Here is a 12,043-nt window from a genome sequence, read left to right as displayed (position 1 = left end):
GTAGCCTTTTTTTGTATAAAGTTAGCATTTTACTTCTGCGTATCATAGCAAACGATTTGAGAAAAATTAGTCGGCAGCATTTGATACATAGAGAAGCATTCCAAAAGGTGTTATTCTATAGCCAGCTCCTGACACACCATCAGCTCTAACATACAGCTGACACCCTGCTACCATGGCCAGGATTGGTGCTAGCTTTGATCCTGGCTATTTAGCTGCCATGTCAATATGAGATAATCCCTCTATTACCTCCAATGCAGGGTGCCAATCAGTTATGGCAGCTGGAACCTGCCATATTCATAGAAGCATAATACACAAGTATTGCAGGGAGGTCAGGATTGCATATTCAGATCCCCTACTGGAGATTTTAAACAAGCAAAACTGAATTGTCCCAACGTAATACATTATATTGCAGGTTTAATATTCAAAATGCGCCAGAATTCTGGCTCATTTTGATCTACTGCATGCCACTTTTTTTTCCATTAACTTTTAACACTTATTGTGCCACACTCAAGGGGGGGGGGGGTGGCTTTAAATGCACAAAAACCTGGTGTAACCTAATCCATCCAATAGGTGGCATTAAAAATATAAAAATTGTCTAGTAAGATGTGCACATTTTCATACATCATGCACCACTTGGAAAAGCTGGCAAAAGATGCACCAAGGTTATCAAAGTTTGTTAACAGTACTAGTAAATCTGCCCCTATATGTGCCCCAAAGTGGTGCCATATAAAAAGTTCAATGCCCAAAATAGTGGTGTCTTTAGGTTGGTAATCACAGAAGTGGCTCTCACTACCATAGTATTAGGGTATGTGCACATGCTAGCTGGCTTTTACGTCTGAAATGACAGACGGTTTTCAGGAGAAACCAGCTGCGTCATTTGACGTAAAAGCTGCTCGCATTATGTGAGGCGTCTGACGGCCGAACATTTGAGCTGTTCATTGAATTCAATGAACGGCTCAAATTACGTTTCAAAGAAGTGTCCTGCACTTTTGACGAGGCAGTCATTTTACGCGTCGTTTGACAGCTGTCAAACGACGCGTAAATTACTGGTCGTCGGCACACCCATTCAAATGAATGGGCAGATGTTTGCCGACGTATTGTAGCCATATTTTCAGGCGTAAAGCGAGGCATAATACGCATTTACGCCTGAAAATAGGTTGTGTGAACCCAGCCTTAAAGGTTAACATACTGCTTTGTGTCAGTACTTAAAGCGTAACTAAATGTTCGATCAACTTTTTATTTTCTGCCAGCATGTGTAATAGAAATATATTTAGTAATATACTTTAATGAATTTGGGCTCCTTTTTGTGTTATAAATGGCCACTCTGACTTTTCTACCACATATTATTTCTTATATTTCTCCTGTTGCTAGCAAGAAACCATACACCATTTGAATGCATCAGTGTACGAATTCTGCTGCCTATGAATACGGGTGGGTGGTGGTGGCCCCATCCTGGTGTCAGATGTGCACGACCCATCGTGACGTCAGGAAGGTCTCCTGGCCTCTATACACTACACAGTTCATGGAAGAGACTGTACACTGGTCTCTGATTCTCCCCGTCTCAGGACACTAATATGAGCTGCTAATTAGCATCAGATAAGACTAGGACTGTTCAGTCCTCCCCCCTCCCAGCACCCTGCCATCCGGTCTTATCTTCCTTGCACTTGCCAGGGAAAGTGAAAAGAAACTGATTTTTCTTCTGGAGTGTGCAGAGATATTAACATCTCTGTATAGAATGTGTTGTGCATAGCTCAGTACACACCGACAGTATTGTAGTTATCACCTCAGAGTTCACTGCCCATGAAAGATAGACAAATCGTATCATCACACGCAGTAAAACATGGCCCTAGACATGCCCCTTGCAACCGGCCAGAATCAGGAAGTGTGAGAAAATAGATGGACGGTTTCACAAGAAAAAGAGCTGCAAAAAAGGTACTTTGAAATGAAAAAAAATTGCTAGGAGCAATGTATTCACATAGAGGACCATAATAGCCGTTTACATTTTTTTTATTTTTTTGGGCGAAAGTTTAGCTATGCTTTAAGACTCCATGTTTTAAAAAAAATGTAACTATTGAAGTGCTTTATGAAATACTTCTAATTCTATTCCAATCCATAATTTAGAAATACATAAAACCCAAACACATTTTGTTTTTTTATTTTAAAGACTCACATATTCAAGCAGTCACTGTACATTTCTTTTGTCTTCTATACAAGTAGATACCCAAAAGGGAAACTATCAAAAATAAGCCAACAGCTGCTGCTCCTTGTAACCAAGCCAGGGCCAGCCCCGACCCAAGAGGCCCTGTTGGAAGAGACTTACGTTAGACCTCATTCAGAAAATAGACGAAGCAACATTTGTTTAGTCATGCCCGATACTCCATATTAGACTAGATTGCAGCATTAGTTGATATGGGACATTAGGACTTTATGCCATAACTACTGTTGACTTCAGGGTACTAGTTGGTAGTCTACCTGGTAAAATGGCATAACTCATTTCAGGCTGGAAGGGTTCTGTAGTATTCTATGGAATTACTTACTCTACTGCATGATCATAAATTCAAAATAGCCAACATTATGCCCAAGTTTGTAATAGGTCCATATAAAAAAAACAAAACAAAAACTATCATAGACACATTTGCTTTCAGTTAATGTCTGTTTTAGAGCGAAGCTATTTTACCATTTAATCAAATTGTGATGGATTTATCCCCTTACCTTCCTCCTCATGGAGAACCTTGTCTAGGACAACCTGTTCAGCATGAAATAGAACAGGACCCTGAGATGTGACTGTTGTAAGAGCATCTTCTGACCACCAGGATCCAGCCATTCTCTCTGCAAGACAAAAAAAAATTATTAATCCCCCAAGATGGTACCAACACAATGTTTAGTGATCTAAGAGATTAGATTCAAGAAAAGAGACCCATCTTACTAGACCAGAGACAATAGGAGAAAATTGATGACCTACTTTGTCTTTGGGGACAATTCACTGAACACAACTCCATGGCAGACGGGACACATACTGAAGCGCTGCAGTGGAAGAATACCTGTAGGACCACAACATAAGTTACTGTATGCCAGGCGAGCATAACATTGTACCAGCACAGATTTAGAAAAGTTTTATTCAGTGTGCAAAGTTTGACAATATACACTTGGTATAGTGTTCATACAAGTAATCTATGTAAAGTGGTCCACATATCAGGTGACATCATTTCAGCCAATCTAACTTATATTATGGTGCTTTCTAGGCCATGATCTATGGGGAATAAAGTAAAAAAAAAAAATTAAGTTGTAAATGAAGGATGCATTGAACAAGGCTGTGTTCACATCACTGTTAGTTTCCACTGAGGGGTTCCGTCCGAGGTTTGTCGGGTTAACCCCTCAGCGGAAAGCCAAACTGAAACCTCAGCTTCCATTTTACTCAACCTTGAACTCAATGGTGATGGAAACCTAAGTAATGGTTTCCGTCTGTCACCGTTGTGACAGGGTTGTCATTTTGACAGCATCAATAGCGCAGTCGACTGCGCTATTGTTTCAAGAAAGGAACCCTGTCACAACGGTGACAGATGGAAACCATTAGCTAAGTTTCCGTCATCATCGAGTTCAATGGTGAGCGAAATGGAAGCGGAGGTTTCAGTATGGCTTTCAACTGAGGGGTTAACCCGACAAACCTCGGACTAAACCCCTCAGTGGAAACAGTGAAGTGAACAGGCCCTAAATCGGTCTAGACAGCAAATCACATCCCGTTTTACCCAAGTGACACACATTGTAATAGATTTAAAAAGGGCTATTGCTAACTCTGGATGTACAATTGCCAGGACCTCCACCAATCCTAAAAACAAAACCACAGCACTGCAGGTCTTCACCTGCAAGCTCAAGATTGGTGGGGGTTCTGAAGTACGGTAATATGCTATAATTTGTGATGGAATAACCACTCAAGTGGTAGCATCTAGAGCCTAGATTAGATATGTGAAGCAGAAGGACATAAATATGCTTCAATGCCAACTGCTTTTAAGTGCCTCTTAGAGAAGGAAATACTGGCATTGGAATATATAGCTTCCAAATTGTTAAGTGAGCTTGTGCAAGGTGGCCACACAAGTGTGAAACTTACCGGTCCATTAAGAGAAGTTTGGGTGTTGAAATCCACAAAGGTAAATGTGCGGACAATGAAGCGCTTGTAGTGTGTTGGGAAAGGCATGTTCTGTGAGGAAGGACCAACAGGAACCAGCTGGGTGAGATAGTTGTCTCCATCAAAAGGGCAGCTGAAAAGTGAACCCAATATGAAGTTGTACTATGACAGCCCTGAACAAAAAGCAATTCTTGTAGTCCCTTAATTCAACCCTCACCTGTTGAACAAGACAGGCCATTGGGGAAGCCCAGTAGGGACAGGAGAACTGGTGGCCCAACAGTTGCTCAAGACCAGAACTAGGCTTGGATCAGTCCTCTGCAGAATCCGAACTTCCACATGCACAGGATCTCTTAATACTCGCTCAATAGGATAATCTTGGTCTCTATAGTATGAGCCATACTGTCCATCTGAAAAATATGGTCACCTGTCACCTGGACATCAAATCAGCTTTCCATAGCCATCAAGTCTAGCTTCTGTGAGACACTAGGATGTTTAGGCTGTGTTTCCCAAGTTACACATATGGGTTAAAATGAGCAAAGACTGGATGAAATGGTTCATGGAACCCTTGAGTCTTACTACGCAAGTATGATCAGAGGAGATTTTATAACCCATTGCAAGTGTATCGATTGGGGGAAACAAAAAACACCCCACTGAGTACAGCTACTGAAGTCTATTGCCAGAAAGGGGGTTGTCCCACTATAAATGGGGTGGGGGGGGGGGGGGAGGGAAATCAGCTAAAAGCTGGGCCAGCCTCGATTCTAAGAGGGTGTAGTCCTCATGAGACAACCCCTTTAAGGGCAGATTTCCTCATGATGTTTACTCCAAGTCTTAATGAAAATGTTTAATAAAAAACCCCACATGATTACCAAGTTAATCAAAGTTAGGGCGGATTTACACGTGTGTCATCACATAGGATGTGCGGAGCGTGATTTTCAAGCAGCCACCATGATTATGACACGGTTTGGATGTTTGTAAACAGAAAAGCACGTGGTGCTTTTCTGTTTGCAAACATACTTTTGACTGCTGTTGCGCGAATCACGCACGTCCCACCGAAGTGCTTCCGTGTGGTGCGCGTGATTTTCACGCACCCATTGACTTCAATGGGTGTGTGATGTGCGAAAAATGCAGAAATATAGGACCTGTCTTGAGTTTTACACAGCGGACTCACGCTGCGCAAAAATCACTGACAGTCTGCACTGCCCCATAGACATAGCATAGCATAGGTCCGTGCGACGCACGTGAAAAACACGCGTGTTGCACGGACGTATTACACGTTTGTGTAAATCTGCCTTCAAAGTAATCTCAGGAGACACTAACCAGCTACCTGTCAGGGGAGATTTTAAATACCTTCAGCTATCCTCATCTCCAGGAGCAGCGGTCCAGAGGTAGATACAGGAAGAGGTGGTGGAAGGGTGAGGACTTCCACTTGCAGAGGGACAATACCAGTGTGGGAATAGCTGCAGCGCACGGTCAGCCTGTAAGAGGGGCATCTTAGTAAGCCAACTGTGGTACTTGTAGTTGCCACCATCCTGAAATGCCCGGCTTACCTCATTGTGCTGTCCCTAGTGATCGATCCCATCGGCCAGGTCCTTACATTCTTGGTTGCTATAAAAGTGTTCTCATATACTACAGACATGTCAGCCACCTGGAACACCAAACCACAGGTATCAGACATTCTAGATTTATTCTGCAACACCAAGTTACATTGTGAAGCCCTGTATGCACTGAATTAATGTGAGTCGCCATTGCAGTTTAGCTGGTATCAGTCTTCACCAGTGTCTGTGAACTTCAAACTTTGACAGGCATCATCCAATGATTTTAGCTCACCTGGTTAACACCTCCACAGGATAGTGGGAACTGGAACCCAATAAATGACACGGTTGCTGCTACTCTCAGATTTGGGCAAGAGTTGGAATCCACGTTGACCACGCTTACAGAGTCCAGAATTAAGGACGGCGTGGTCAGGTCTTTTGAAATGGCAACCACCATGTTGTTCTCAGTTGTGCAACGGGCAGTCACTATACACAGGAAAGTCAAATTGTTAATGGCTCTACTAAACCTACAATGAGAAAAATCATTGATTTGTCTGACAGTCCTAGTCAAGCGGATTGTTTTTCTTACCCAAAAACTGAAGTACATATGCTAAAAAACCACAGTAGTCACCTGGCAAAACTCATTGGCTTGCACCAAGCCAACCATTGCCAAGCAGCATGATGTATAGTTATATATATATGTATTTAACAATTCCATCATGATATGAAGAGCTTTTCTGCTATAAAATTAGAGCTATTGATGTGGTCATCTAAAGTCTCATAGTGGAATAGTTCAGACTTACATTTCTTTCCATAGTAGCAGCGCACCCTAAACTCAGCTGGAGAAAAGCAGCATCCAAGGCCTTCACAAAGTTCTCTAGATACAGAGTCATTAGCACACGGCAGACGGTCTACTTGTTGAACTGAAGCACATTCACTTGTACTAGGAGCATCCATAGCTACAGGGAAGAAATAAGTCAGTCAAGAATTTCAACAATTCTGTGTTTTGTCCTTTAACAGATCTAGAATATAAGGCCACCAGGGCCATAGACTAAAGATACCTGAGTTTTTAATTTTGTATAGACCTTAGAGAACGACCACTTCTCCTTGCAGAACTAGGAAGAGGACCCCAATTCTCACTATAGCTAGAAGCCCTCCATTAGGTGTTTATAACATGTACATGGTGGGAAGACTCAGAAGGCAAAGCATGTTCTCAGTCACTAAGCCTTGTAGGATAGACATCATATGGGGGGGGGGGGGAAGGAATTCATCCATATTTGACGCAGCTGAATGCGAGGAGATTGTGCCTTTATAATTTATGCGCTAGTGCCAGTTTATTGGGCTACTGGTGGTAGAGATTAGCAAGTTGTCCCCTGTCTAACCAAGTCGTGCTTTCAGCCATTCCAATGCATTGGTGAAGGGTTTAACCAGGTTTGAGATTTGATCTTGGCGATAAAGGTAAGAGGCAAATTATATTCTATGGACTGTCACATTAGTGAACTAATAAAACAATTTACTGACCCTTGGTTAGAGGTTAACCATTAGTTGGATTACAAGGACCTGGAAACATCTGAGACCAGTTTGATGGTCATAAGTATTAAGGGCATCAGATTTGGTAAATTTAGTCCAGGACTTTTGTGCATTTGACTACAGCTATTCAAGTGGACTGGTTTAACTCTAAGGGAAGATGTGAAGATTCTCCCAACTGCCATTCAACACAGACATTTACCTGGAATAATTGGGCACTTCAGATCCTTCTTGTGATACTGAGACTTCCCATTACGAAACACTTCTTCCAGAGTGATAGTCACCACATAATTTCCATCCTGCAATTACAAAAGAGTTTTTCTGAAGACAGGAGAAGCTTTGAGACTTCAGAAATAGTTATGCCACCCATGCCAAGGGTCTTGTCAAGTATTTGTATGATCAGATCTTGTACGACCCACATGTATTAAGTTTCCACCTGATTTTGGCAGAAATTTTACTGGTTAAAGAGTTACTTCTAAAATTTCAGAAAACTATGCTTGGTAGGAGTAGTTTTAGACTCCTTTAGCTAATGCAGTGGTAGAGGAAATTTACACAGGTCATTGAGGGACCCCTATTCTACAGCACCATTTTTTAGGGCACTGCAGAAGACTCCCATGCCACCTTAGAGCAGGTGCCTGGTGAGAGCATCTCCTGCTCAAACAGCCAGGATTGGAGAAACCCCTTGATTGGTGACACATTGAGACTGGGGGGGGGGGGGGGGGGGGGAGATGTATGAGAAAGGGCTGTCTGTACACTTGGTGTGTGATATCAGCTGGTGTGCTCATGATAGATCTTGATGCATCACAGAAGTATGATACATAGGTTTGGATTTAAAAAAAAAAAAGTCTGAAAAAAAAATAATTTGTGCATATATTAGATATATAAAAGCGATGGCTGTTTTTCAGAGAAGCTAAAAAAAAAAAAAAAAAAAACATTGTGTCATTAAGAGGTAATTTACAAAAAAAAAGTGCACATGCTATGCTTGCCAGCTACCCTTACCAAAAACTGAAACATACACTGCTAATGGGATCAGGAGTCCACAGCCTATACTGCCAGGACAAGGGAAGAGTTGTAGTTTCCTACAAAACTTACCTCCTCACGCACATAACATCCATCAAAAGAAGACCCGACCACCACCGAGCTGTCAGATCTCTGCCCAATCCAGGTTCCGCAATTGGAGTCATTGTGAAGATAGTGTGGTTTTCCATTCTTGTCTAGAATTATTGGATATTTAATACTTATTAAAAACAGTTCATGAAGTTATTAACATACACATGGGAGACACTTTGTGGGCTACAAAGGACTCAATCTATCACAACATTAATAAGGCTGGCACATGCTACATGAAGAAAACACTAGGGTACCACTTGCATGGTGCAACAGTTTTAACTGATGCACAGCAAAAGATACCTGCAACCAACAAGTATTGTAGGTACAAGCACATCAATGGAGCCACCTAGTGGACAGCGTAGAATGAAGTAGCTTAGGAAGCTGTACTGCTATATGTATAATTGTCATGTATTAGGATAACACCTGAATGCAGTTGTCCCAAACGGATCATCCATGTTGAAGTCTGGAAAGCCATAAAAGCCAGGTGGCCTTCATACACATTAGATTGCTATCAGATCACACCGAACATCAGCAGAACAAACTGCCTTAGATCAAAGTCAGCTGCCATTAGTCCACTGCTGCAGGTCTGGCATCAGTAACACCCAGAGATTTGCCCTTCACAGCGGAAAACTACTAATTCAGGCCAACCATTCAAATGGAGACAGGCCAGAACCATTTGCAGCTACTCTGTTTTAACACAGGCAGCCAGGATCATATAAATATAGGGGTGGGTGTGCACACCAGGCCCTGATGGGTTAAAATAAAAAACAACAACATTCTTTAGACTAGCTCAATAAAACTGAGAGTACACCATCAATTAAAATAGATTATTGCAGGGAGGGGGGGGGGGGGGGGGGAGGAGGAGAACAAAATAAAAATACATACAATATATGTTAAAATACTGGCAAGAGTCAAAAAGTTCCGACAGAACGGAGCCCTAACACAGATGTGAACAAAGCCCAAGTCAGACAAGAAGCGAGATGTGCTGTGTAGATATTAGACTAATCGCTCCGGCAGTTCTACTTTCCCTACTCTACTGCTGGGTTCATCCCGACGTAAGTTTCGCCGATAGAGGTCAGCTTCTTCCGGTTCCTGGTTCCATTGGAGATTTCCATCAGGGGAACCCATGAACGGAACCCAAGCATAAACCTTAGGCGCTCATTTGTCAACGTTGTTTAAGGGCTAAACGGAACCCTTAACGGTGGCAAATGGAAACAGTTTGCACCGTATCCGTCACCATTGAATTCAATGGTGATGCAAACGGAAAGGTATGGTTTCAGCTTGGATTCCTTTAATGGATCCCCCTGACAGAAAGCCCAAACAGAATCCCAATGTGAATAAAGCCTAAGCAATACAGATCTAAGGCCTCATGCACACAGCCGTAGCCGTGTGCACAGCCCACAATTACAGCACGGACACAGTCACCCGCAATTCACGGACCATGCACACATGGATTTAAGTGGCCCAGACCAAAGACGTGACCAGTAAAATTATATCCTATTTTTTTGTATTCTGGGCTCCCAGGCCAATGCACAGACCACGGAAAGGAATGGGTCCACAACTCATACCCATTTTTTGCAAATGAACTGCAGACACAAAAACTCATTTATGTGCATGAGGCCTTACCCTTCCCTATAGAGGCTTTAAGACATTACATAAATTGATGTCATCGTATTACATTATAGAACTTACCAATCACAGTCAAGGATAAAACTGCATCATCCAGCAAAGAAGGAAGAGAAAACTCCATATCTCCAGATCCACAACGCAGATGGGAAGGATCATCCCAATAGTCCTGTACTGCACATACTAGAGACCCCAACCCATAGGTCCACAGCAATAACACAAGCCCAAACGCTGCTCTGCACAAGCCCATCTTACCAGCAGCCACCTATACCCCAGTCTGCCATAGACCAGAGATTTATACCTTGTGAATGAAACCAGAGCAGCTCTGTGATAGGACGAGAGATAAAGTGACGTCAGGTGCAGCCACTAGTGACTTCTATTATCAATCACTATGCAGCAGTTTAACCCCTTAAGGGTCCATTTACACAATGAAGTGCAGTTAGAACCACATCGAAATTTTGCAGCCGAAAATTTTGGTGCAACTTATAAATAGTCTGTAAGGCCGGGTTCTCACGTAGCGTAAACGCTGTGGAATTTCCGCAACGCAATTCTGTATGGAAATTCTTCAGCATTTACAGTAGCATCAAAGTGGATGAGATTTAGAAAATCTCATGCCCATGCTGCAGAAAACTGTACCTGCCGTGCGGAATTTATATCTGCATTATGTTGATTTATGCTGCGTTTTGGTTGCTTTTCTGTTGCTGGTTTTCCCTATTCAATTCAATGGGATGCAAAACTCGCAACAGAAAGCCAAGTGTTGCGACTTTTGCAGCGATTTCGCCGCAAAAATCGCAACTCAGAAAAAAACTAAGAAAAAAGTCTGCAGCGGTCACATGGGCTGAAGCGTCACCCAAGGAAGCCGAACTGGACGGCAAAGGATGGACGTGTCACCATGACAACGTCCGGGGTAAGTATAAATGTTTTTGTTTTTTTCTACACTGCTTTCCGCAGTGGACATTCCAGCCAAGAAACCGCACCACAAAATGATTTAACCCGCAATATAGCACAGAATTCTGGGTAAGTATAAGATTTTTTTTCCTCTGAATTGCATTTTCTTGCGGTGGAATCACAGCTTTTCCGATGCAAAAAAACACAACATCTGCTATTCGTTGCGGGTTTACCCCCCCCCCCCATTGAATTTGAAAACACAATTGACATGCTGCGGAATAAATAAACGCACCACAGGTCAGTTTCTGAGCGTTTTTTCCGCTCATCATTTCTGCAGTGTGTGGATGAAATTTGTTCAAATCTTATCCACTTTGCTGCTACAGTATTAGGCCTGATTTACACGAGAGTGTGCGTTTTGCGCACGCAAAAAACAGCTCCGTGTGTCATCAGCGTATGATGCGCGGCTGCGTGATTTTCACGCAGCCGCCATCATTATGACACTCCGTTTGGATGTTTGTAAACAGAAAAGCACGTGGTGCTTTTCTGTTTACATTCAGAGTTTGACAGCTGTTGCGCGAATCACGCAGTTCGCACGGAAGTGCTTCCGTGCAGCATGCGTGGTTTTCAGGCACCCATTGACTTCAATGGGTGCGTGATGCGCGAACAGCGCACAAAGATAGGACATGTCGTGAGTTTTACGCAACGCACTCGCGCTGTGCAAAATTCACGCACTGTCTGCACTGCCTCATAGTCTAATATAGGTGCGTACGACACGCGTGAAAAGCACGCGCGTATATTACGCTCGTGTAAATGATGCCTTATGCTAAGGCTACTGACATTTGGTCTAAATGTCTCAGCGGCCCTTTCCGACACCCGTCTCCAGTATATGCCTCACTTTATGGATCATTGGATCTTCATATGTCTTTTGGGCCTGAGCGTCGGGCCACCATCCACCCAACAGGTTGTTCTCTCGGTTTACAGCAGTTGATGTGCATTGGCGTGGACTCCGGGGGTTTGCAGTCGTTTCGAACTTTGCCCAAAGTTGTGATCATCAGCAGATATCGGATGGTTCCAACCTTGTAAGATATTCACGTGGGCAGCAATGATTTGTGCAATGTAAATTTGGGAGTGCCAATAGCGTTTATACAGTCAGATTTGAAACGCTTTGCATCATTCTACCGGAGCTGGTTTTAGTATGGTTGGAGATTATCCCACAGTGTGGCATAGTTCTGGTGAC

General features: G+C 42.9%; 1 protein-coding gene across 1 annotated transcript; it reads right to left on the bottom strand.

Annotated features, from left to right (window-relative positions):
- Positions 1-2,174: 2,174 nt before the first annotated feature.
- Positions 2,175-10,168, bottom strand: LOC142750922 (zona pellucida sperm-binding protein 4-like). Its single transcript, XM_075859898.1, has 12 exons — positions 9,985-10,168; positions 8,275-8,396; positions 7,385-7,481; positions 6,459-6,614; positions 5,951-6,141; positions 5,671-5,768; positions 5,471-5,598; positions 4,341-4,530; positions 4,106-4,256; positions 2,963-3,041; positions 2,713-2,829; positions 2,175-2,302 (listed from the first exon to the last, which is right to left on the bottom strand). Exons 1-12 carry the CDS (start codon positions 10,166-10,168, stop codon positions 2,175-2,177), a joined length of 1,641 nt encoding a protein of 546 aa, XP_075716013.1.
- Positions 10,169-12,043: the final 1,875 nt, after the last annotated feature.

The sequence above is a fragment of the Rhinoderma darwinii genome, chromosome 3 (assembly GCF_050947455.1).
Source record: "Rhinoderma darwinii isolate aRhiDar2 chromosome 3, aRhiDar2.hap1, whole genome shotgun sequence".
In the NCBI taxonomy this organism is placed as follows: Eukaryota; Metazoa; Chordata; class Amphibia; order Anura; family Rhinodermatidae; genus Rhinoderma; species Rhinoderma darwinii.
Note: the sequence above shows the minus strand (reverse complement) of the source record. Positions and strands in the feature narration are given on the sequence as shown.